The 27,043-nt window shown below is 41.5% G+C and overlaps 1 protein-coding gene across 3 annotated transcripts in view; it reads right to left on the bottom strand.

The window, feature by feature from the left end:
- LOC138750440 (microtubule-actin cross-linking factor 1-like) overlaps positions 1-27,043 on the bottom strand; it is a 31,721-nt gene extending 4,678 nt beyond the window's left edge. The window contains exons 1-7 of one of the 3 annotated variants that reach the window (XM_069912480.1): positions 26,674-27,043; positions 14,584-14,793; positions 10,209-10,437; positions 9,678-9,994; positions 8,650-8,817; positions 5,901-6,024; positions 4,300-4,395 (exon numbers count right to left, since the gene is read on the bottom strand). In XM_069912480.1, the coding sequence (XP_069768581.1) occupies positions 4,300-4,395; positions 5,901-6,024; positions 8,650-8,817; positions 9,678-9,994; positions 10,209-10,437; positions 14,584-14,793; positions 26,674-26,871 (1,342 nt within the window). In that variant the 5' untranslated portion in view covers positions 26,872-27,043. Of the gene's footprint in view, positions 1-4,299; positions 4,396-5,900; positions 6,025-8,649; positions 8,818-9,677; positions 9,995-10,208; positions 10,438-14,583; positions 14,794-21,794; positions 22,286-23,152; positions 23,409-26,673 lie in introns of those variants that run through there. The other 2 variants (XM_069912481.1, XM_069912482.1) reach the window with 2 other exon arrangements.

The raw sequence follows: 27,043 nt of genomic DNA, 5'->3' as shown, positions 1-27,043 counted from the left end.
CCTCTCCCTTTCCCCCTCCTTCCCCTCCCTCTCCTTCCCCTCCTCACCCTCACCCCATTACTCCCCCTTCCTCGAAAACTCTCCCTCACTCTCCTTTCCTCTCCCTCTCCTTTCCCTCTCCTCCTCTTCCCCTCACCCTCAGCCTATATCGCTCCCCCTTCCTCACCAACTCTCCCTCTCTCCTTTCCTCTTCCTCTCCATCTCTTATCGCTCTCCTTCTCCTCTTACCCTCACACTCTTCCCTATATCCTTCCCCATTCCTCGACAAGTCTCCCTCCCTCTCCATCTCCTTCCTCTCTCCCTCTCTTTCTTCTCACCCTCCCACTATCCCTCCCCTTCCTCGACAACTCTCCCTCCCTCTCCCATTCCTTCCACTTTCCATCCTCTTCTCCTCCCCCACTCTCACCCTATATCCCTCCCCCTTCCTCGATAACTCTCCCTCCCTCCCCTTCCCTTCCCCTCACAATCTCCCTATAACCCTCTGCCTTCCTTGACAACTATCCCTCATCCTCTTTCCCTTCTCCTTCTCCTTCCCCTCACCCTCTCCCTATATTCCTTACCCTTCCTCGACAACTCTCCCTCCTTTCCTCTTCCTCTCTTTCCCCTATCCATCTACTTCTCCTCTTCCCCACACCCACTTCCCCTATCCCTTCCCTTCTTTGACAACTCTCCCTGCCTCTCCCTCTCCTCTTCCCCTCTAACCCACCCCCTTCTTCGACAAGTCTACCTCCCACTCCATTCTTCTCTCTCTCCTTCCCCTCTCTTATGCCCCTCACCCTCTCCCTATATTCCTCCCCCTTCCTTTACAACTCTTCCTCCCTATCCTTTTCTCTCCCTCTCCTTCTCCACTTCCTCTCCTTCTCCTCAAACTCTCCCTGTATCCTTCCCCCCTTCCTCGACATTTCTTCCTCTCTCCTTCCCCTTTCCCTCTCCTCCTCTTCCACTCACCCTCTCTCCCTCTATCCCACCGCCTTCCTTGACAACTCTCCCTCCCTCTCCTTCCCCACTCTCTCTCTTTTTCCTCTTCCCTTCACCCTCTCACTATATCCCTCCCCCTTCCTCGACAACACTCCCTCCCTCTCTTTTCCTCTCCCTCTCCTTCCCCTCTCCCTCCTCTTCCCCTTTCCCTCCCCTGAGTGAGGTGCTGGATTTGGGAGGGGGGGAGGTCAAATGCAAGGGAAAGTCTACAATATATCCTTTCTAGCATTGATGGAGAGAAGGATATTGAGCTGAACGCTCTCTGCACCCTGAAAGAGACAACATGGTGGAGAGGATGGTAAAAAAACATCCAGCCTGCTGGACTTCATGATTTGGGGCACTGAGTGTAAAAGTTGGTGAGTCAAGTTACAGCTGTATAAAATTTTGGTTCGCCGCATTTGGAATATTACGTAGTGTTCTGGTCCCTGAATTCACGGGAGGATGTCGAAGATCTTGTAGACCTCTATCACGTCTCCTCTAATCCTTCTACACTCCAGCTCTGCGAACCTTGACTCATGAGAATTGTTTCCCAATCCAGGCAGCATCCTGGTAAATCTCCTCTGTCCCCTCTCCTTCCTATAATGAGGTGACCAGAACTGAACATAATATTCTAAGTGAGTCATACCAAAGATTTATAGATTTGCAACATGACAACTCTACTCCTGAATTCAAACCACCTATGAAGGAATCTCAGCACACCATAATCCTTCTTCACTCTCCTATCAAACTGTGCGGCAACCTTGAGAAATGTGTAGATTTGCAACCCAAGGTTCCTCTGTTCATCCACACTCTTAAGTAACCGACCATTAACTCTGGACTCAGCTTTCTGGTTTGTCCTTCCAAAATGCATCAACTCTCAGTTATCTGGATTGAAATCCATCCACCACTTTTCTGCCTAACTCTGCATCCCACCTTCATCATTTTGTAACCTTTAACAGCCTTCATCTCCATCCACAACTCCTCCAAACCAACCTCCGTGACATCCGCAAACTTACTGACCTATCCATCCGCCTCTTCATCCAGGTGACATGAAAATCACAAAGAGCAGGGGTCGCAGAACAGATCCCTGCGGCACCAACCTCCAGGCAGAATACTTTCATTCCACTACGACACTCTGCTTTCTTCCGACATGACAGCTTTTATTTCATGCAGGTAATTTTTCGCTCATCCCATGACTCAGGACTTTCCGAAGGAGTCTCCTGTGACCGACCTTCTCAGACGCCTTGCTAAAATCCTCGTAGACCTCATCTATCACCGTACCCTCATTAATTTCTTTTGTAACCTCCTCCAAAGACTGAGTTAGATTTGTGAGGCCCAAGCTTGCCTTCACAAAGACATGCTGACTATCCTTGAGTAGAGTGTATTTCTCCAGATCTTCATAGATCCCATCCTTAAGAATCCCTTCCATTAGTTTACTCACCAATAATGTAAGACTAACCCTAATTCCCAAGATTCTCCCTATTACCTTTTTTAAACAAGGGGACTCTATTTACCATTCTCCAATCCACCCGAGTCGCGCTGCCGTCTATCTCCCTCCTTGCCCACGTGAGTGGTGCTGCTGTCTCACCCCCCCCCCACACATCTGGGTCACGCTGCTGCCTCTCCAACCCACCCCCCCACCCCTTCACCAAGGGTCGATATCGACCACTTTGGAGACCCCTAATATGTTATTTAAAGTAACTTAATGTCACTTTATTCGATTCAGCAAAGAGTGGGGCAGGGAGGCAAGGTTAGGGGGGCTTTACTAAAGCTCAGCCTGGAGTGGTAGTTAATCCGCCACAGTTGACATGGCGTTGCAGTCGTGCTCCAATCTTCAAATATGCCTGGATGCAGCAGGCATGGATAATTGCCGATGATTTGCCACAACCCATTTTTTATACACTTGTGGATGCATGAAACTATGCACCAGCTTTGATCTTTTTCAAACTTCGAACATGCGAGGCAGAAGCTTTAATAGTAAGAACCCATTTACTTGTTTCAGATGGTGAAGAGAAGCAACATCCACGTCATTCTGTGCATTTCTAAATGGCACATTGGGGAAGTAGTGAAATCAAATTGCATGAGTGGATGCAATTGGTTTGGATGAGACCTTAAACCACATCCTATATGGTTTTTAAAGAACATACAAGATTCTATCGTACAATAAATTCTGTTCTTTACCCGGCCTCGGGCCTAGTCGGTTCGAGCAGTGAGTCGGAGGAGGCGGAGACCAGAGTTTGGGCAGTGTTCGGAGGTGGAGCGAGTTGAGAGTGACAGGTTTAATTGGTCAAGGCCGATAAAAGGAGGGAAACGCAAAAGAGAGGCCAGCGAGGAGTGGCCCAGTGAGAAGTGGCCTGGTGAAAGAGTGGGGTTTCGAGGCTTTGGCTCGAGAGGGTTCAGCGAGTAGAGGCTGAGGTCGAGTGTATCTAGATTAAGGTAAGACTATATTTTTTTTGTTATTTTCTCTTTGTAAGGTGAGGGGGAAGAGAGAAGGGTTGAGTGTGAGAGCAGTTTGCTCTATTCAGTGTTAGATGTGAAAGGTCCTGGAGTCTTCGACCTCCTGGACATCCACGATTGCACTAGGTGTACTGAGCTGCAGCATCTCAGGGACCGTGTTAGGGAATTGGAGCTGCAGCTCAATGACCTCGACCTGGTCAGTGAGAGTGAGGCCATCATAGATAGGAGCTATAGCCAGGTGGTCTCAACAGGGCCACAGGAGGAGGATCAGTGGGTTCCAGTTAGGAGAGGGGAAAGGGAAGAGACAGATACAGGAGGGGGCACCTGTGACTGAAGCACTCAACAAATGGTACACCTCCTTGAGGAGCATTCAGGCTGGGGAAGGAATCAGTGGCTGTATCTCTAGCACAAGGTCAACCTCTGTTGCCCAAAAGTGTAGGGAAAGGAAGAGGAGAGTAATAGTGTTAGGGGATTCGATGGTCAGGATGACAAATTGTGGATTCTGTGGATACGATTAAGGAAACAGATTGGTGCCAGGGTCTGGGATGTAACTTCCTGTGTCATTTCAGAACAAGTTGGATAGCTGCATGGATGTGAGGGGATTGGAGGGTTATGGACAGGGAGTGGGTAAGTGGGGCTAGAGGAGCCCACTTAAATCGGTGTGGACTCGAGGGGCCGAGATGTCCTGTATCTGGACTGTAATTGTCTCAGCCAAGATTTATCTTGCAATCAACATCATCTGGTCATTCCTGCATTGCTATTAGGGACCAGTTATGTGTGCAAAATAGCAATGTTTCTCAACTAGGTCAACGACCCTGCTTCATCAATCCAGAAATAAAACATTTCCAAAATCGCAGTGGTGAGAAGTGCCAGGTAAAAGTAAACCTTCAAGATCTTCCACTTGGACATTTGTCCGTTCCAACGTCCTCTTCTGCTCTGATGTTTCCTGACGCAAACGCTGGAATCTCTGTTCAATGGTAGCTAAAATGAACACAAGGTTCTGTTACACATACATTTAAAAATGTCTTCAAAGATTTACCATGTTTCCGGTGTTTTCTTCCCAAGAAACACATTTTTTTGTTTTGGAGAGAGAACTGTGGGTTTAGTAATATTTAAAGCAATGCAGAACAGAAGATGACGAGAGAAAAGGTGAGCAAGGAATGAAAAAAGTTTGGAGGGAATCAGCGTGAAATAGCAGACAAGTGAAATGAAGAACAGTGAAAAGGAAGGGACATTTGCAAAAGAAAATGGAGAGAGAAAGAGAGGGACAGTTGTGCAACTCTGTTGAAAACATGTTGACTTCAAGGCCTTTTACTCATCGAGAGGAGCAGGTGAAGTGGGGGGGAGCTGGGGCCGGGGAGGAGCAGGAACAACAAAGAATACCCTGCTGAATAGAGAAGACTCTGAGAGCAGCTGCAACCGTTCTCACCAGAACTGTATCCCGCCCTTCAGGTGCTCAGATGCATGGATCTTCAGTGCCCTCCCAGCACAGCATGAGAAATCCCCTCTCATTGGGGGGTCTTTGAGACATCACAGCCCTAAACACTTCCTTGGCTGCATGTTTGCCAGATGTTCACACTTGGTAAATGGCCGCTGCTTAACCTTCTACCATTTCTACATACCCTCTATTTCTATTAATAACTGATCAACAAGACAAACGGAAAATATAGAATTTCTGAGGTTTAGGAAAGGAAACAAAAATGTATAAAAATAAATGAGCTGATAGAGCATCTGGAAAAAAGAAAAGCAACATTAACATTTCGATGGAGCTCGTGACTTCACCGCCTTGCTGGCATATTTTAACATATGTTTCCTATTTCCAGTCTTGTTTCTATGATTGGAAGTTGTCTGGTTTCCAATCATTCAATCTTCTCTTTAATTGATGAGCCACGGACAAGTATGCATGACTGGAGCCTGGCTGCTTTATTAAATAATCGCAGAGCATCACTTTCAACGAATTCACTGCAAGAATTCCCATTTGCCGCCATTTTCATTTCCAACGCTCCAAATATGGTTCTCAATTCAGTACCTTTAATGCAACAATTTTATAAGACCCAACACTTCTAAGATGCACCTCTCGAGCAGAAATTTCATTCAATAAACACACATTTTGCAATACTATTGCGATTCTGGCCTACGAGTCTGAATCACTGACCACAATTCAGTGGAGAAAGTTCGATTGAACTTTCTTAAATACTGCATTTTATTCAAACATTGAAGTGTGCACAGTTCTTTAGTAAATGGTCATTTTCAGAGCTGTTTATGAAATGATAGCCTATTTATGACGTGCTAGGTAAAGATGATTCAACATTTGAAATCCAATCAATTGCAAGAAATATTTTAGAATGGTTCAAAGAGGTTGGTGGGTCCCCACTGGTAATTTGCACAATTTGAAAATGTCTAATTTACCAGCTGGAAGCATCACTTGTATTTGTTGGAATTAGAGAACCACCTTTTGATCTAAACATCAAATGTTGAAATGGTACCTGTGGTCTTTCGAAGCTGGACTATATTTGGAACAACGTCATTGCTCAAATTCAGCAGGCACTTTGCTGCCTCCTGTAACTTTTCGACACCATCTTCATGTTCAGAAATTTCTCCCTGAAGAACCTGTGATTTCAAAATGACACAATGACTCATTCACAATAAAATTAATATTTATTTCTGTATATCTTAGATTTGCCGATGCCTTGCTTAATTTCGATATTGTCTTTGGGTCAAGGAGATAAACAGCCTGTGAAGGCGATTCTATAAATTATCATAAATACCAACAACTCTCTGGCCTGCTTTGGGGTGAGGAGGCGAACATTTTCAAGGACCCAATAACCACAGGATATTGGAATTTTCTCAAACAACCAGATCAAACTTTCTATTGATCATTACTCATTACTCATTAATGCTTCGACGTATTTAATACGCCTGATGTTTGAGCATTTTCTGATGCTGTTGAGCTCATCATCTTTATCTTGTCTACATCTCTTGACCGGCCCTGAAGTCCCCTTGCAAACCATCAAGGTCACAAGAAAATATTTAAAAATGTTCTGATGCTTAGATTTACATCAGCATTGATAAAATAATGCTGAAGAACTCATTTGGCTTTTCACCACTAATGGACATAGATTTGGCTGCAGAGGGTTATTCTGCATTATCGTTTTTCTGCCTGTCTACTTTTACTCCAGATGACCCCTCTCCCCAATCCATCATCCTTCAAAGGTAAATATGTGTTCTCCCTCAGCAATCCGACCCGTTTGCAACTCCTATTCTCTCGAGCACTTAATGGCCCACAGCTTTTCTCCATGACCATCAATCCCAGGCCATTATTGCAATAAATGGTCCGATTTTTCTCTGACTGCAAGACCAGAAATGCCCTCCACCTCAATAAAGCAAAACTTTCTGATTTGTCTTTCTGATGCAAATTCCAATTCCTCAAACATCAACTCCAGTCAACATGATGCCATTAGTTTCGTTAATGATAGAAAAGGATAGGTCTGGGACTCGGGTTGAGATTTTAAATTGGAGAAAGGCCAATTTGAGGAAATTAGAAAGGAATGAGAAGGTGTTGACCTGGAAAAGTATGTGCGGGGTGAGTGGAAGACCTACAAAGGTGAAATTTGGAGAGTACAGACTTTGCATGTTCCTGTCAAGATTAGCAGGCTTAGGAATCTGGTTTGGAAGAAGAGAGGTGTGCAGCAGGTATAGACATCACAGAGCAAATGAGGTGCTTGAAGAGTATAGAAAATGCAAGAAAAAACCTCAAGAAAGAAACCAGGAAGGCTATGTGGATGATAATGGGGTAAATTGGATGAGTAAGCTTGCAGGTGTTGTGGACACTAAAGAAGGTTTTCAAAGCTTGAAGAGGGATCAGGACCAGCTGGAAACATGGGCTGACAAATGGAATTTAATGCAGATGAGTGTGAGGTGTTGCATTTTGGAAGGACAAGCCAAGAAAGGACATACATGGTAACCAGTCGGGCAGTGAGGAGTACGATAGAACAGACGGATCTGGGAATACAGACACCTCATTCTCTGAAAATGGTGTCACATGTGGATAGGGTTGCAAAGAGAACTTTTGGCACATTGACCTTGATCAATCAAAGGATAAAGTATAATTTTCATTGGTGAGACCCAATTTGGATTATTGTGTGCAGTTTGGATCACCTAACTGCAGGAAGGATGGCAATTGTGCAGAGATTGACTTGGATGTGGCCTGGACGTCAGGAGCAGAGTTGTAGGAAAAGGTTAAACAGGTTATGATTTTATTCCCTGGAGTGTAGAATGAGGGAAGAATTGAGAGAGAGATTTAAAATGATGTGGAGGACAGAGTAAATATAGGTAGGCTTGTTCCACTGAGAGCAAGTGAAATACAAACCAGAGGACATGTGATAAGGGTGAAGGGGATAAATTTAGGGGGAACATGAGGGAGAACGTCTTCACACAGAGTGAAGAGGTGGGAGAGTGGAACAAGCTGTCCGTTGAAGTGGTGACTGTGGGCTCAATTTTTAATTTGAAAAGAATTTGGACTGGTACATGGATGGGAGAGGTATGGAGGGCTATGGACTAGGTGCGTCAGAGGGCCTCGGCAGAAAAAGGGTTCGGAACAGACAAGAAGGGCCAAAGGAGCCTGTTTCTGTTCTGTAATATTGTAAGGTTCTATGGTTCGAATACTTCTTTGGAATAAATCAATCTCTGCCACTTTGCAAACAAATCTTACCTCCAAATGTGCTCCAAATCACCACTTTCCTCCCACCCCCCTTCACCTGTTCCTGAAACCCCCATCTATGGAGTTATCGTCTCTGCACCTGATGATCCCATTAATGATTTGCTGAGATTTTTTGCTCTGCTGTTATAATCTTGGAGGTCGTCCAAAATTCTGCCACCATTTTCTTAGGCCCCCATTAAACATGGATAAGGTCTGAGGAAACCCATACTGAAAATAGACACACAATGAGAGCAGAACTGTTTGGCTTCTTTGTTACAGTTTCCAATCTCGCCCCCACCATCTGGAAGCAAATTGGCTGTTGGATCTTCATCAGGCTCCCATTAAAACCTGATCAAGTTGGAATGAATGGAGCTCAACTTCCTATTTCAGGTGCCAAACTTACAACCTCCCATGTGGCCTTAACCACTGTTATTGGATGTGCACATTATCATTATTTCAAAGCATTCATCATTCTACTCGTAAATTAGAATAAGCAACATTACACAGTGATTTATGAAATAACAACTTTAATTTACCATGATATTTTCAAGTTCTTGCTGCAAGATTTCTGGATTAGGGATGGCCTCCAGCTGAACCATTCGTCTTTCTCTTTCTACTCTCTCTAGCCACAAACGCAGCTCATCTGCCTTCTCTTGCCATTGTTCAAATACCTTGGTGCTAAGACGGATTCCAAGTCCAATGCACTATAGAGTGAAAGAAATGAATGAGTATGTGGATTTTTAAAATGTACGATTTTGTGACGCGATCAAATATCGAGTGTCCAATCGATCCAAAATGGGTCAAGCGATACATTACTGGTCCATTACTTATGCCAACTATCATTTTTTTGTTCCCTGCATCAAGTTTTTTGAGGGTCACAGACAAAAAGGCAATGTTCACTCCTCACCAAAGGTGAAATGCCTGTTACCCTGCCGTACTGTTCCATTTTCTTGTTATGTCAATAAATCTTTTAATTAATATTTTGAGTTTGCTTTCAAAATAAACTGATGGTCAGGAATATATCAGAAGCATTGAAAACCTTCACAAATTTAGTGTGTCAGTGAAGATTAGACAGAAATTCTTTTGGGGCTGGGCTTGTTCCAGCCGAACACTCTGCATTTCTGTTATGCCATTCAAGCCTAACCCTTGGGTTTAGGACATACTGAGCCAGCGAGGTGACCTTTGTGGATTGGACACATTACACCGTGTTCAGTGACAAATGCACGTGGGAGGCCAGTCTGGAAAATCTTCACCAATTATGATCTGTTCGACATTTGATTTTATTAAAAGGAAATGAGTTCATGACTTATTTTCTGCAGTGGTCTCTGTCCAACTCGAGTGAGTTTGGCCACCAAGAGAGCTCCACAATACTGGAAAGATTTGATCATTGTTCCTGTTCTTCATGGGTATTATTAATCACAGCCGCAAACCTTTTCCAGAGCCACTCTTATAAGACTAAAACTTACACAAGTTGCTCAGTCTATCAAAATGCTCTCATGTTACTGATCTAAAGTAAAATTGGAGTTTAAATGCTATTAGTCAAAAAAAAGGAGATATGTCATACTTCTGATCGAAGTGCGTTGAAGCGAGCATCGGCGCTTTCAACCGTCTCCTCCACACGTTGGCTTATGGCATCAGGATCAATTGGGATCTTGTAGCTTTCAATTGCATTCCTGATTTCAAAGAGAAAGGCAGCATCGAAGAGACTTTTCCAAGATCGTCTGAGGTATCTTAGATCCCCTTTGAGAAACTGAAGATCATTGAAGAGGAATTTCTGCTTCTTAAGTTTGAATGTCAATGACGTGGAGTCAAATTCCTCAGCTTTTATTTTTTGTAGTTCCTTTTCTGAATGAATCATTAATGTTTCAAATTCATCATGATCTGTTTAAAGGAATATAATGGTGAAATAATCAAAATGATCAAATAATACCAGATTATATAGACTTTGACACATTGACAGGATCCTGTAATAATTACAAGTTGGGGTTATTCCAAACCACATGTAGCTTTCAGTTGTCTTACTTAGAATTCTTTTTAACTCTCAGTAAATAGTATTTTATAGTAATCTGGAAAATAAATGAATACTTTCCCTCACCTTTTCGGAACTTCTGCAGTTCTAGATGCAGATCCTCAATCACGTTTAATTGAGAATCTGCACTTGATAAAGCGGATTCGTACTCCTCCATCAAGACATTCAAGTTCTCCTGCAGTGCAACTTCCTCGTCTCGCAAAGGGTCCTGGACATTTTGTTCCAGGAAAGTCTGAGCTGCCTCTATGGCCAAAACCAACTCTTGCTCTTTCTGGGACAACTTTTGGCGATGTTCCTAGAAAAGAAACAATCCTAGGTTCATTTTTATTGCTCCAAGTTGTCTTGGGGGAGGTAAGGTTTCTATTTATTGCATTTGCAATTGAAATAAAATATTCAGGTTTCCCAATTTATTAAAAATCAGGGTACCAAAACACCCTTAAATACACACAGGAAACGTACTTCAAGTCCAGAAATCTAAATGGTTTTATGCTTTCGGAGGTTTAATCAACTACCTTGATCTACAATTCTTTGCTTGTGTCAAAGGATGAATCCTGCTGAGATGGAGTAGAATATATTCCATATTTAATTTGACTGACAAGAAAATAAATCCTCTCCTTCAGTATTTGTACACAATCCCTTCCCTGTCAAACAGACTTACTTTTATTTAAACTTAAGCACATTAAACTTTTGTCATTTGAATGATCTCATCCTTAACTTTCAATTCAGGGATTTAATATTCTTTCATGATGTAAAAGAGAACACGTGAAATCTAACGAGAGGTGACTGTGATCTAGTCAGGAGAATGTGAACTAGTTTGTAACTGTGTAAGAATGCACCCTTCTCACTGAAGTAACTGTGGGGTGGATGTCTATGTATATGAGTGTGTCAACATTTTTAAGAGATGGTGGATCTTCTTGTCTTTTTTCTTCACTGGTATCACTGTTTCCTTCACGCCAGACTTGCACATCTTCGCCCAGTGGTTTGCTATGCCGTAGGCTCCACATTCAGAACCGTATGCGGGGCAATCATTTTGGTCACGGAGGGGTGTTGTCCGCTGCCCTTCCTACAGGTCCTGGGGGTGGCACTTTTCTGATTGTATTTTTTATAGCATCAACCCTTCCTTCTCTTTGCTGTGGGTGGGTCTGCATTGATAGGGATTTCATTTGCGTCCTCGTGGCTTTGAAGACTCTGGCTGTGTCAGAGTCTTTGGCCAATTTCAAGCTATCCTTCCCTAGAAGAGACTTTTGCACTTCAGGATGGGCATATTAGTGGATCAGCTAATCTTTCCTCTATATCCTTCCATCTGCATTTTGCAGCATTAATTTTTGGTGTAGTAAGGAAGTTAGTAACAGTCTCATCAGTCTCTTACACAAAACCTTGAAATTCATTGCATTCAAGTCTAGGATTAGAGCTGAGTTCAAGGTGAGAAACAACCTTTGCAAATATCTGCTCTGGATCATTTTTCTCCACCCCGTAAGCTCTCAGCTATTAAATAAGTCACGGCCTGGCTCCCCTGTCCAGACATGTATAGAACTAACCTTCTCCTCGCTGTTGCATTTTTAAAATAGCTTTTCACTGCTAAATTGTACATCTGCTGAAACGTTTTAAACGATTCAACCATGTCTTCAGCCTCCCGTCCATCACTGGGTGAACTGCTGTTGCACCAGCCATTCATTTCCAGGTGTACTTTTTCTCTTCTTCCCCTTCAGATTTCAGTCACTTCCAATCCATTTTATAGTTTTATTCTTGTTCTCTCAGACCGACCACTGCCAACATGTTCTGTCTCCGTGTTACCTGGGAGGATTCTTAAATAACTTAAAGATGCAAGATTCAAATAACAGAAGGGAGTTTACTTACTGATGCCTTCCACCATCTCAGGAAACTGTTCACACTCATACTCATGTATAGGTGCCCCCCAGTAGTGCACGACGGTTACCACAGTGAGAAGGGTGTATTCCTAGGAAGTTACAAAAGAGTTCACATGATCCTGACGAGATAACACACCCTTCTCACTGTCGTAAATGTCGTGCACCAATGTGGGGTGCATGTCTATGTGAGTATGAACATTTCCTGGCATGGTGGAAGGCATCAATAAGTAAAATCTCTTCTGCTATTTGAATCTTGCATCTCTAAGTTATTTAAGAAGCCTCCCACACAGAGACATAACGGTGACTTTATTGTATTGATCTTTACCATTTTGTTCAACATCCTTTGGACTTTACAAGACTTTATTCAAGTCGCCTTATTCCAAAACAAACCAGGCTGTCAAGCACACACAGGGCAATAATTTGCATACATGTTAAGCAATGCTTTACGAAAAGAAGATAACATCAATTGGTAAATGTTTAAAGATCTTTGCTCTTTTTTAACGATGAAAATCTGACTTGAGCACTGCATATTAAGGAATGACAAACGTGAAAATCTATCCCCATTTGAGTGAAAACATTCTGGGTAATTATCATTTTCACATTAGTGCTTCAAGATGCAGGTGTCCCTGCCAGGGCCCAAACTGAACGAACGGCAATATCTTTCCCAGTTAGAAGGGAGAGGAGTGTGGAGGGGAATCAGCAGGTAGTAATGTTCCTACGGACCTAATGCACGTCCCTCTCCATGTCAGAAGGCTCCTCTTTGGACATATTCTTGGAGTCGAGTAGATGTCGTTCACTCCGTTGATAGAATACAGGACTACCTCAGTGGAGAGAATGAATGGAGGGCTAATCAAGCCAACTGCTTTGCTCTGCTGTTGAGTTCCTTGGGCCCTTTGGGAATTGTGCTCATCCAGTCAAGTGCGGAGCAAAGGTTCGCCACCTACTGCTTGACAGGTAGCCTCTGATCTGTTTTAGTTATCACAGTACTCAAAGTGGCTGGTCCATGTTAGGACCACAGTGAGAAGGAGACCTGGAGTCATGTGACAAAACCCAATTGAAGTACCATTATGCAGGTTATTGGTGAACAATGCCACTTTATGTCACAGTGTGTGCGACACACTTCCCATCGGGCAGCTGATTAAATAAAGTATGGCTTTGTCCTGCTTTTGGTAGATGGACCAGGTACCTGAAGAATTTGCCACTTTGTCAGAAGGATGTCAGTGGATCAACTGTGACAAGAGGTGCAAAAAAATCTAGACTGAACTTCTCCAGTACTTCGAATGTGATGGAGTCTGGTCCTATTTGTCTGCTGCACTTGGTGTTCCTAAGTAAATCAAATAGGGTGAAAGTGATTTCTGTGATGGTGTCGGAAGAACCTGATGGAACATGCTAGAAAGTGTCTTAACCCCAACATTGTTATTCAGAAGCTGAGGCCTACCACCACTGAGAATGAGGAGACCCTTGGTCCCTCTTTTCCTGTTTACTGTTCATGACCCAGCCGGAAGGACGACAGAGCTCAAATTTCATCAGTGGTTAATTCTGTCTTTGGAATGTTATTTTTTTTTCTGCATTGCCTGCCCACTGTCCAGTGTTGTAAGATTATCAGTCTGGCACCTCATGTGCATCTGCATTCCCTATTAAACCATGGTGATGACTTGTCTTGGTTGTAATGGGAGAACTAACGATGGTAAGTAACACTTTCCTGCTGCAAATGTTAAAGGCCCATCGTACCTTTTGGCCACTGTGATTCCAGCTGTCAATTTATTCTGAATCTATCCCATTTAGCACAATGGTGCTACCACACATCAGAATTGAGGGAGCCCCTGGAGAAACATGGGATGAGTCTTTCTGCTCCTGCTGTCACCAACAGTTGCCTCAACAACAGGAAAATTGTGGTAGTGAGGGGGTGTAGCCTTACTCACTCTCTTTTCCAAACCAATCCCTAGATCTGCACAAGGATCTGGCCTGGTTGAGTGGACGAACAGTGACGTTGCTACGCCAGAATTCATTCCGGTGGTGTATGCTTCCTCAACCCTTTTTGGTTGTGAATAGCTTGCATGGCCCATTCAATGGGTTATAAAGAGTTAATCACATGAGTGGGTGCTGGAGTTATCAAAATAGGGGAGGAGGTTCTTCCCTTTACAACATCAAGATCCACATTATCTGAGAATACAGCATTACTGAGGTGAAGAGTTTTTGTTAAGAAGCTGCCATGGTGAGATTGTTAGTGAAGGGCCTCTGTGACCATCGTCAATCACTGCCCCTTCACTAGTGAGTTAATCATATTCCCGTCATCTCTCATCACTTGCGTGACTGGGCCAGAGCAAAGAACAGAAAGTAGGACTGAGTTAGAAAGAGGATCTGCTAGATCTTTGAATAGGATTGGGAGAAGATCGTCAAAATTCAATTCAACATTATTTGGAAATTGTGTTAGTCATTATTTAAGTGAAATTTAGTCAGTCGCCTTTCATCAAATCTGTACTGATCAGAGGTTCTGATGAAAAGTCCAATCCAAAATATTTTTACAATTGTTCGAATATACACTTATCCAAAACACCTGGAAGTGTTCATACCTTCAGGCCTTGCTGGTGGTCATTCAGTCTTTCGCCCATCTCAGCAAATGACCCCATCGCATCGTCCTCTTCCTCCATCTGGAAACCATCACCTAATGCGTAGAATTCGTCTTCGGTGATATGAACTCCATAGTGACCCTCGACTGCCAACCATTTCAGAAGATCACCTACTGTCTTCTTATGTTTTTGTAGGTGATCTTCTGTTGTTTCCTACAAATTGCAAAATCCTGTTAGTTTGAAGACGTGTTGTACTTTCCTGGCAGCAATTCCATATTCCCTCATCTATTTGCAAACCCTTGGGATTGAGGAGGATGTGAAACCACTTGAGTGGAAGATGCCTGTTTATAAACAGGGGCCATTCCACACCATTTCATCGGAATATGCACATGGGCAACACGTGGTCTTGCCCAGCCTTGGATCAATACGAAAAGGATGGAAAATACTAAAGACCAGCCTCCTATACACACACACGGGCATCGACGGAATTCCGCTTCATCATTTCCCTGCTCATGTCTCCCTAACACTGCCTTCATTTCTCGGGCCCCTTCGTCTAATCCCTCCCCTTTCATTTCAAAGGCCTTCTCTGCGTCTAAAGCAACTGCTACTGTTGGCGCTTTACTCCCTTCTACTGCATGAATTAAGTTAATAAATTTACAAATATTGTCTGTTGTGCATCTTTTTTTAATAAATCCAGTTTGGTCTAGATTTACCATTTTAGGTACATAATCTGCTAATCTGTTTGCTACTAGTTTAGCTATTATCTTATAATCTGTGTTAAGTAATGATATTGGTCTATATGATGCTGGTGCGAGTGGATCTTTCCCTGCCTTTGGTATTACTGTAATTATTGCTGTTTTACATGAATCTGGTAAGCTTTGTGTTTTGTCAATCTGGTTGATTACTTCCAGGAGGGGAGGAATTAATAAATCTTTAAATGTTTTATAGAATTCTATTGGGAATTCATCCTCTCCTGGTGTTTTATTATTTGGTAGTTTTTTTTTATTATCTCTTGTATTTCTACTATTTCAAATGGTTCTGTTAATTTATTTTATTCCTCTATTTGTGATTTTGGTAGTTCAATTTTAGTTAAAAATTCATCTATTTTGCCTTCTTTCCCTTCGTTTTTAGTTTGGTATAATTGTTCATAGAATTCTCTAAAGTTTTCATTGATCTCCGTTGGATTATATGTGATTTGTTTGTCTTTTTTCCTTGATGCCAATACCATTTTCTTAGCTTGTTCTGTCTTAAGCTGCTATGCTAGGATTTTGTGCGTTTTTTCCCTTAGTTCATAATATTTCTGTTTTGTCTTCATTATGTTCTTCTCCACCTTATATGTTTGTAGTGTTTCATATTTTATTTTTTGATCTGCCAATTCTCTACTTTTAGTTGTATCTTCCTTCATTGCTAATTCTTTTTCTATATTTGCTCTCCATTGCAGGCAAAATCTTCGCTAGGATTCTACTAAATAGAATAATACCTAGTGTCGCTGAGAATATTCTCCCAGAATCACAGTGCGGCTTTCGCGCTAACAGAGGAACCACTGACATGGTCTTTGCCCTCAGACAGCTCCAAGAAAAGTGTAGAGAACAAAACAAAGGACTCTACATCACCTTTGTTGACCTCACCAAAGCCTTCGACACCGTGAGCAGGAAAGGGCTTTGGCAAATACTAGAGCGCATCGGATGTCCCCCAAAGTTCCTCAACATGATTATCCAACTGCACGAAAACCAACAAGGTCGGGTCAGATACAGCAATGAGCTCTCTGAACCCTTCTCCATTAACAATGGCGTGAAGCAAGGCTGTGTTCTCGCACCAACCCTCTTTTCAATCTTCTTCAGCATGATGCTGAACCAAGCCATGAAAGACCCCAACAATGAAGACGCTGTTTACATCCGGTACCGCACGGATGGCAGTCTCTTCAATCTGAGGCGCCTGCAAGCTCACACCAAGACACAAGAGAAACTTGTCCGTGAACTACTCTTTGCAGATGATGCCGCTTTAGTTGCCCATTCAGAGCCAGCTCTTCAGCGCTTGACGTCCTGCTTTGCGGAAACTGCCAAAATGTTTGGCCTGGAAGTCAGCCTGAAGAAAACTGAGGTCCTCCATCAGCCAGCTCCCCACCATGACTACCAGCCCCCCCACATCTCCATCGGGCACACAAAACTCAAAACGGTCAACCAGTTTACCTATCTCGGCTGCACCATTTCATCAGATGCAAGGATCGACAATGAGATAGACAACAGACTCGCCAAGGCAAATAGCGCCTTTGGAAGACTACACAAAAGAGTCTGGAAAAACAACCAACTGAAAAACCTCACAAAGATAAGCGTATACAGAGCCGTTGTCATACCCACACTCCTGTTCGGCTCCGAATCATGGGTCCTCTACCGGCACCACCTACGGCTCCTAGAACGCTTCCACCAGCGTTGTCTCCGCTCCATCCTCAACATCCATTGGAGCGCTCACACCCCTAACGTCGAGGTACTCGAGATGGCAGAGGTCGACAGCATCGAGTCCACGCTGCTGAAGATCCAGCTGCGCTGGATGGGTCATGTCTCCAGAATGGAGGACCATCGCCTTCCCAAGATCGTATTATATGGCGAGCTCTCCACTGGCCACCGTGACAGAGGTGCACCAAAGAAAAGGTACAAGGACTGCCTAAAGAAATCTCTTGGTGCCTGCCACATTGACCACCGCCAGTGGGCTGATAACGCCTCAAACCGTGCATCTTGGCGCCTCACAGTTTGGCGGGCAGCAGCCTCCTTTGAAGAAGACCGCAGAGCCCACCTCACTGACAAAAGGCAAAGGAGGAAAAACCCAACACCCAACCCCAACCAACCAATTTTCCCTTGCAACCGCTGCAATCGTGTCTGCCTGTCCCGCATCGGACTGGTCAGCCACAAACGAGCCTGCAGCTGACGTGGACTTTTTACCCCCTCCATAAATCTTCGTTCGCGAAGCCAAGCCAAAGAAAAGAAGATTTCCCTTTCCAACTGCTCTGTTTCCTGATTATAGTCCTTCTTCATCTTGGTTACATAACTTATTATTTGCCCTCTAATGAACGCTTTCATTGCATCCCATAGTATAAACTTATCTTTCACTGATTCCGTATTTATTTCAAAGTACATTTTAATTTGTCTTTCAATGAATTCTCTAAAATCCTGCCTTTTAAGTAGCATGGAGTTTAATTTCCATCTATACATTCTTGGAGGGATGTCCTCTAACTCTGTTGTCAATATCAAGGGTGAATGGTCCGATAATATTCTTGCTTTATATTCTGTTTTTCTTACTCTATCTTGCTTACGAGCTGATAACAGGAATAGGTCTATTCTTGAGTATGTTTTATGTCTACCCGAATAATATGAATATTCCTTTTCCTTTGGGTGTTGTTTCCTCCATATATCCAAAAGTTGCATTTCTTGCATCGATTTAATTATAAATTTGGTTATTTTGTTCTTTCTGTTAATTTTTTTCCCAGTTTTATCCATATTTGAATTCAAATTAAGGTTGAAATCCCCTCCTATTAATATGTTCCCTTGCGTATCTGCTATCTTCAGAAAAATATCTTGCATAAACTTTTGATCTTCTTCGTTAGGTGAATATACATTGAGTAGATTCCAAAACTCCAAATATATCTGACATTTTATCATTACATATCTCCCTGCTGGATCTATTATTTCCTCTTCTATTTTAATTGGTACATTTTTACTGATTAATATAGCTACTCCTCTTGCTTTTAAATTATACGACGCTGCTGTTACATGTCCTACCCAATCTCTCTTTAATTTCTTGTGCTCCAATTCAGTTAAATGTGTTTCTTGCACAAATGTTATATCAATTTTTTCTTTTTTCAGTAAATTTAGCAGTTTCTTCCTTTTGATTTGGTTATGTATTCCGTTAATATTTAAAGTCATATAGTTCAATGTAGCCATTTCAAACTTTGTTTATCTTCCCTTTCCATTTCTCCATCATCACCTTTCCTTCTTATCCATTTCTGTTTTCTTGTTTTGAACACTTTATAAGACAACATTTCTAAAACATCAAACATTTTCCTTATTCTCCTATTTAAAACTTCTTTAACCCCATTCTCCCCTCCCCCTCCTGAGTTGCCCTTTATCTCTTGTTGGGCAAACACATCTCCCCTCTCCATTTGGATTTGCGAATTCACTCGCAAATGTCAACTGATTTTGCAGTGACCGTAACTCATCCCCACCCAGCCCCCCCCGGAAAAGATTTCAATTTTCATATGTAACAAAGGTCACTCTTTTAATTCCCTCTATTCCCTTTCATTCCCTTATTAATTCTTATCTATACTCTATATATTTTCCTCTAAATACGTATACATTCATGTATACACACACATACATACACATCTACATATATATATATATATATATTTATATATATAATATATACATACATATACCCATATACACACATACATATAGTTCGTGGTCATTTTTACTCTCATTACATGTCTTCATCTCTCTGCTTGTTTTGTAGTTGTTCTGCAAATTTTCGTGCTTCCTCTGGATCCGAGAATAGTCTGTTTTGTTGCCCTGGAATAACTATTTTAAGTACCGCTGGGTACTTTAACATAAATTTATATCCTTTTTTCCATAAGATCGTTTTTGCTGTATTGAACTCCTTCCTCTTCTTCAGGAGATCAAAACTTATGTCTGGATAGAAAAAAAAATTTTGACCTTTGTATTCCAGTGGCTTTTTGTCTTCTCTTATTTTCTTCATTGCTTTCTCCAATATATTTTCTCTTGTTGTATATCTTAAAAATTTTACTAAAATGGATCTTGGTTTTTGCTGCGGTTGTGGTTTCGGGGCTAATGTTCTATGTGCCCTCTCTATTTCCATTTCTTCCTGTAATTCTGGTCTTCCTAGGACCCTGGGGATCCAATCTTTTATAAATTCTCTCATATTCTTGCCTTCTTCATCTTCCTTAAGGCCCACTATCTTTATATTATTTCTTCTAATGTAGTTTTCCATTATATCTGTCTTCTGAGCTTACAGCTCATGTGCCTCTTTAACTTTTTTATTAGATTCTTCTAATTTCTCTTTTTTCCTCTACTTCCATTTCTACGATTATTTCTCGTTCTTCCACATTCTCCACTCTTTTTCCTATCTCTGATATGACCATTTCAATTTTATTCATTTTTTCTTCTGCATTCTTAATTCTTCTTTTTACCTCATTAAATTCTTGTAATTGCCATTCTTTCACTGATTCCATATATTCTTTGAAAAAAGATACATCCATTGTCTTGCCTTTCTCTTCTTCTTCCACTTCTTTCTGTTCTTCTTCTTCTTCTTCTTCCTCTGGATTGACCATCTGTTGTTTCCTTCTTTTCTTTTTACCTTCTTCTTTCTTGTTGTCGTTATTGTCTCTGTTCTGCACCAGCTGCTGTGCTGCAGGTGTCTCTCTCAGCTGTGGAGATCGACTCCGCAGCTGTTTCCCCCTCCCGTCAGTGTGTTTTTTTTCTTGCGCGGTTGCGCACTTGTACTCGGCTCTGCGAGCCATTTTTGTAGTCCCGAGCCCGGGACTTCCACTGACCTGAGGGAGCGGGCTTCTCTCTCCGCGGCGGGCCTCCTCGGACAGGTAAGGCCTTCACCTTCTTCTTCCGACGTTTTTTCTTCTTCTCTTCTTCCCGTTGTTTTCGACTTTTCTCTCTTCGCTGCCATTTTCTTCTCACCTTTATTTTTACTTTGTTTTAAATTTTAATCTTGTACCTTTGTGTTTTGTGCGTTTTTTAACTTTTCCGGAGAGGGCTGGAATTCCCTGACCGGCCACTACTCCATCACGTGACTCCCCCCATCTGGATCATCTTCAGCTGTCATCATTTTCTTAGTCACAGACCTAGTTACCGCACATGCAGGATATATCTCACCATCCTCTCTAACCACATCCTTACTAGGCCAATTTGTCAATCTTAAAACTGACCCAACTTTATTCTCTGACAAATCATTCCCCAGCAAAAACGAGACACCTTGCATGGGTAACTCCTACTACAACAGTTCCTTTGACTAATTCTGAATTTAGCACAACCTTGTGAAGCAATATTGACCCTACCTCATCTCCAACACCTTTAATCAAAGTTGTCTCCTCTGTGTCTGTCCTTTGATCCACAGTTAAAACGGTTTCTAACAACAATGACTGAGCAGCCTCAGTATCTCTAAGAATGTTAACTGGAACCTGTGGTTCTCCCTCCTTTATTGAGACAAAGCCCTCTGACACAAAAGGCTTGAAAACATCCATGACCTACTGATCAGGTTATGCACCTCTGCTCTCCTTAAATTCCACTGTTTCTGTATACATGGTTCTGGTTAAACCTGTTTTTACCTTTTCTGTTTCAAGACTAGACAGTCACACGACCAGCTTTCTTACACAAATGGCATATAAATACAGAAGTTCTGTCCTTTCCTACCTTTCCTTCATCTTTTTTCTGAACATTTTCTCCAGACTTTATTTCAGCCCTACTATCCCGCTCCATCCTAACCTCATGAACAGGTTTATTAATCTGGTCCACATGAGCTCTCTGAAAATGCCTATTATTCTGGAATGTCCTTTTGTGAGTCTTCCTCAACAAATTTTCCTTCACATGTAATATTTCACTATTATAATCCTCTACGTTTGTACTTTTCTCATCCAATGTTTAACTTCAACAATTTTCAATGCCTCAGAAATAGCCATCACTTCCTATTTTCTCACCTTCTGCAGTTCTGCAGGTGATGGTTGTAACAAAAATGTATCAACATCCATTGCTGCAGTTTTTCCAGACACAAGCTTTCTGTAAGCTTGTAAAAATAGCCTGCAAAAACATCCCAATCAACTAATAAATCATGAAACTGCAATGTTCAAATCCTAAAGGATGAGCCCCCATAAAATGTTACGGAGTCCAGATGATCCCAAAAACCAGTAGCAATAGATATGCACGACAACACAGGGTTATTTAAACAAAAGTAGTTTAGAATTTTATTTGAACATGAAAACAGAATTGAACTTTAACTTATTACTTAACCTACCTAACCCACTTAATCCGCCCTCAAATACTAAGTGCAGGTGAGTGTAATGTGTATTGAAGATTAGAAAAGTTCTTTGGATCACAGTCCAATCTCACTGGTTGCAGGCAATTCTTGCAACAGTGCTCATACATTAGCATTAACAAAGTTCACCAAGCTTTGGTGTTTAACAGACATATGGTTACCACTCAGAAGGGCTCTTGCTGGTTTTCAGAGAGAGAGATTCCATTTCCAGAGCATCTGCAACTGATTTCTTCTTAATTCTGTCTTTCTGACAGAACTTGCCCCCTTCAGGGTTCTCCGGATGATCCTTTTTCTTTCAGGTCATCTTTCAGACCATCAGTCTTCTCCTTTGACCAGGCAGCCTTCCAAAGTTTGGCAGCTTGTCCCTCTGGAACAGATTTCTCTGACTCCTTCTCTCTCACTCCCTCCCTCTCTGAGAGCAAAGCTGTTCTAACTCTGCCTGCTAACGCCACATGCTCTCCTAGGCAAGCTGTATGTGGATACTTTGTTGCTCCTTTGCAAAAAGCAGGATGCAATAATCCTGCTAAAATTCTGGCTTTTCAAATGTGTGTGTGTGGAAGCTGCTCGAGTAATTCATTCCAAGCTACCTCTAAAACTCTTGTCACACTGCACATTCAGAGATCTGAGAAGAACCCTTGGCCGAGCCAACTTTGCTTGAAAGTAAACAACAATCACTAGCGATCTGTGGTCGTCTCAGCCTTCCTTAAGATAGGTTGCAGACACCACCTTATCAATTAGTGCATTGGATCAGGTAGTGCCGGAAATACACAGAGAAGCCGCTGTGTGGAGATTTCACAGAAATACAGTTTAGAAGCAGGAAAGGATCAGATGTTATTGAACAACAATGAAAGGAACTATTAGCATGTGGTCTACAAAGTAACCTTCTTTTTGTATACTTTATTTAAAATCAAATTCAAAATCCATAATAAAACACATCATATTAACATACAAAAATTTCCCCCATATATACCCCCCTCCCACCCCCTCTCTTAGCTCCCTCCCATCCTCTACAACCTCAAACTAAAGAAACAAACCATCATAGTCGGGTTTGATGTCACCAATCAACCATGACATATTTAGACCCATACATTTCACAGAGGGACCCGCACATTAACAAAAATGGTAGACGGATGGCGTAAATTGTAAGTTATCTTTTCCAATGGAATACATGATTGCAAGTCCATGTGCCATCTCTGAATACTTAATTCAATTTCATCTTTCCAGGTTATAGCTTTACATTTTCTCGCTACTGCCTATTCCAACTGAATAAATGCAATTTGAAATGTATCCAATTTCATTTCCAAACTCCATTTTACTTCATATGTCCCAATAAAAATTCCATAATTCCATTCAGAAAGGGTTTCACCTGATCACCTAACCATACTGAATGTAAAAAAGACCCTATCTATTCCCCACATTGAAAACACATATCCAAAGAGATAAATCTATACCTCTTCAACTTCTCAGGTGTTAAGTAAAGTTGATGAATAAAATTATAATGAACGAATCTTTATCTTACGTTTACTGGCTTAGTCACACTGTCCTCACATAATGTCATCCAATCATCCTGAGAAATTAAAACCGACAGATCCTTCTTCCTTTTACTTCTCACTTTATAAATATCCGACTTAGGCATCTTATTTTGTAATAAAGCATACATTTGTGTAATCAATCCCCTTTCCCCTCCTTCAATAATTGAACATTCAAATCTCTTCCTTCGAGGTAATCTCAAACTGTGTCCAAAATTATCTAGTAACAAAGTTACTAAGCATGGACCTGATCCATTTTTTCATTCTATCACTGATATGAAACAAAATTTCCAGCTTCATAACAATCTTCGGCCAAGATAATACCTTTCTTTTCCCAAATATTCAGGAATACGTGATTTATTTTTATACAAAGCTTATTTTAATACAAAGGGTTTTAGCCGAAATTTTGCCCTCAGCACCAATAGCAACGTTGGTCCGATACCATATTTCCATGAAATGTTTTAACACCGGTAAAGGATAATTTTGGAAAAGTTGAGCATTCCATTTATAAATAAACTGTTGCATTCTTTGTTCATGAAGCTGAGCCATTTGGATTTTAGCCCAACGTAAAGATTGTTGTGATCCAACCATTCTATTAATAAACTTGAATTGTGCCGCTTCATAATAATCCTGAAAATGTGGTAATTATAAAACTCCAAGTCAATTTTTGTATAGATACTCTTGCCAATTTACCTTTTCATAATAAAGATCTTCCCAGCACATGGAAATCCTTAAAACCTTTTAGGAATCCCACATGTAATTGATTGACAAAAATACTGAATACGGGGGAAAACATTCATTTTAAAACACTGTCGTGATGGACACAACCAAGAAAGACTCAGCCACCACATTGAAAGCCATTAATGACGTTTTTATTCAAATTCAGCCCGCGCCCGCTTAAGGGCAGCCTAAGCTCAGTCACCTCGTGCATTGTGATATCAGAATCGCTGCCCCAGGCGTGCGCTGGGCAGGTGACTTGAGGCAGGGAGAAAACCTTGACAGCGCCATCTTCCCATGGCTGCTCCGCCATGTGGCGTTATACACCATGGGAGACTGCGCCGCCACATCGCCCTATTAAAGTTATCAGTAAATCTTTCCACCTATTTAAATCTAATTTAATTTTATGCTATAATAGTCTATAATTCAACTCATATAAATGATTATAATTATCATCTACATTTATCCCAAAATACTTAATTTTATCCAACCGCTTAAATGTAACAATATCTGCAGTTTGCATAATCCATTCTTGTCAAAGGCATCATTTCACTCTTATCCCAATTAACCTTATATCCTGATAATGCACCACACTGTTCCAACCTTGCATGTAACCTTCCTAACGACTGCGTAGGATTTGTTAAATATATCAAAGCATCATCGGCAAATAAATTCATTTTATACTCTTCCTCATTTGCCTTAATATCTTTAATATCACCATCTTGTCTAATCATTCGCGCTAACGGTTCAATAACCAAAGCAAATAAAGCCGGTGACAAAGGACACCCTGTCAAGTTGATCTAGATAATATAAACGAAGAAGATACTTGTCCATTTGTCACCACTCTAGCCAATGGATTTTTATATAAGGCCTTCACCCAACCAATAAAGAGTGGCCCAAATTTAAATTTTTCCAATACCTTAAACAAAAATCCCCATTTTACTCTGTCTGCAAGGTAACCTTGATTAGAGAGAGGCATTAGATTAGATGTATTTTTTAGATTTAATTTTTCGAGTTGTTTTCTTTTTCTTCTTTTGTTTTGTACAATTTATTTCAATAAATGGGTTCACCATATAGATTATTTCTTATTACATTACAACTCCGATTATCTGAAAGGGCTGTGACCAACCGGCTGCTGACGAGAGGCCGCTCTCCTGGATGACGGCAGGACAAGGGATTCTTCTAACCACTTGCTGGGAGTGAGTGGTGTGCAGTTTGATGGGAGAGTTGGAGAGAAAAGTCAATAGGGGAAGGTAAAGAAGGAATAGAAAAAGAGAGGGGAGGGAGTTACCTGAAACGAGAACAATCGATGTTCTAATTTCACGTGCAATAATTTTTTTTTCAACCTGAGAGGTTAGTTTGTCTCTGAAAAATATTTCAGATAAATGCAGATTCCTGATTTGTTTTGGATATCTTCATTTATTTGAATTTTTGTAAACTTTTGGATAAATGAGGATTTCAGCGAATCTGATTTTGGATGATTGGAGTTGGAGTGTAATTGTTTTGGAGGTTAACAAGTCATCCTGAATGTAGTTTCATTAACTTTGTTTTCTTCGCGTGTCCTTACTCGTAATGGAATGAATTGTCACGTGGTTTTCAGATTTCTGTATGTATGCTTATATGTTAAACTCAATAAAAACATTTTACCAAGAACAAGCATGTGGTCTTGAAGGTAAAAGTCACAGTTAAAACTTAATGACTATTTTCAAATCCACTGCAAAGCATTATCTTCATCATGTGAACCATGGCAGTGAACAGAACAAAAGTATCTGGAAAAAGCAAGGCAAAACACCTTTCAGGATTGGCCCAATGAACATTGGTTCAAGGGTTGCTGAAGGCATTGCAACTGAACACATGGCACAGGGTCAATCCCCAGAGACATTCAGATTTTACACCTATACACTCAAGGCTGAGGTTTCTGACTTGAATTTGATGAAAGGCAAACCACAGATTCTTGGTGCATCTTTACGAAGAACACTCTTGTTTTGATTTCAGCTAGAAAACCAGGACTCCAGTCTTTCATCAGTCTTTCTTCCAGGGCAGAAACCAAAGGAAAGGGCACATTCTTCTGGGGGTCCTTGGTTAATATTTACTCTTAAATCACCATGGCAGAAACACAGAACATAGAACACTGCAGCATAGTACAGGCCCTTCAGCCCTTGATGTTGTGCCAACCCATATATTCCTTCCTAAAAAAAGCACTAAACTCTCCCTACTCCAAAACAATAAAGAGAATTTAATTCCTGCCTTTGACAGCCAATTGTTCCCAGAAGAAATATTAAAAATAATTATACTTCAAATGTAACAACAGAAAATGTTGGAAATAGTCAGCAGGTTGGTCACCTCCTGACTTGCTGGGAGTTTCCAGCCTTTTCTGTTCTTATTGAAATATCCAGTAATTCCAGTTTTATCATTTACACTTTAAACCTTGGGGATCCTTTGTGCTGTGAAAGGAAAGAGAATGTTTTTCATTTTAATTTACAAAAATAAGACTATCTGGACCCATTTATTAAGTAGGAATGTATAAATTCCAAGTAGGATTCACTTGTTGAAGACCTTGTTTAAGTTTCAGAATAAATGAAGCACCCAATCTGTAGATGCTTTGGAAAAAGATAAGACAAAGCATAACTGATTTACCAACACTGAATTGGAGGTAATTAGCTGCGAAACACCAAACTCTCCTTATAGGATGAGTGTCTGATGTTTACGTGAGTAATGAACCTTGTGCACACAGTACAACTTATGTTCATTTCGACATTGCCTCATAGAAGGTTTCACACGTGACCGAGAGTACCTGCTGCGTGTTTTCTTCCCTGCGGTCGACGTTGAAGTCTGACGATTCCTCCGCAGCAACTCGGGAATGAAACCACCTGCCTCTGATCTTCTTGCAGCAGTTGCACGTCATTCTTTTCCGAGGAGTGAGGGATCTCCTACTCTGCTCCTCTTCCCCAGCCACTCGTGCCACTCGTAGACAGCACAAGGCATTGCCCATTCTCCTGCAAGTCACACGCGAGGTGTTTCCAGTGACGTGTGATGTAGTAATTCAAATACGTCACCACCGTGAGCCTCACTTGGCCAAAAAGCCCTGGTATTCGGCAAAGACTGTGCCACGCGCTCGCACCACGTTCAACCCTCACAATGAACACGACTGCAGTCTCAGCAAC

The sequence above is a fragment of the Narcine bancroftii genome, unplaced genomic scaffold (assembly GCF_036971445.1).
Source record: "Narcine bancroftii isolate sNarBan1 unplaced genomic scaffold, sNarBan1.hap1 Scaffold_149, whole genome shotgun sequence".
Classification (NCBI taxonomy): Eukaryota; Metazoa; Chordata; class Chondrichthyes; order Torpediniformes; family Narcinidae; genus Narcine; species Narcine bancroftii.
The sequence above is the reverse complement of the archived record's forward strand: the minus strand, read 5'-3'. Positions and strand labels throughout refer to the sequence as shown.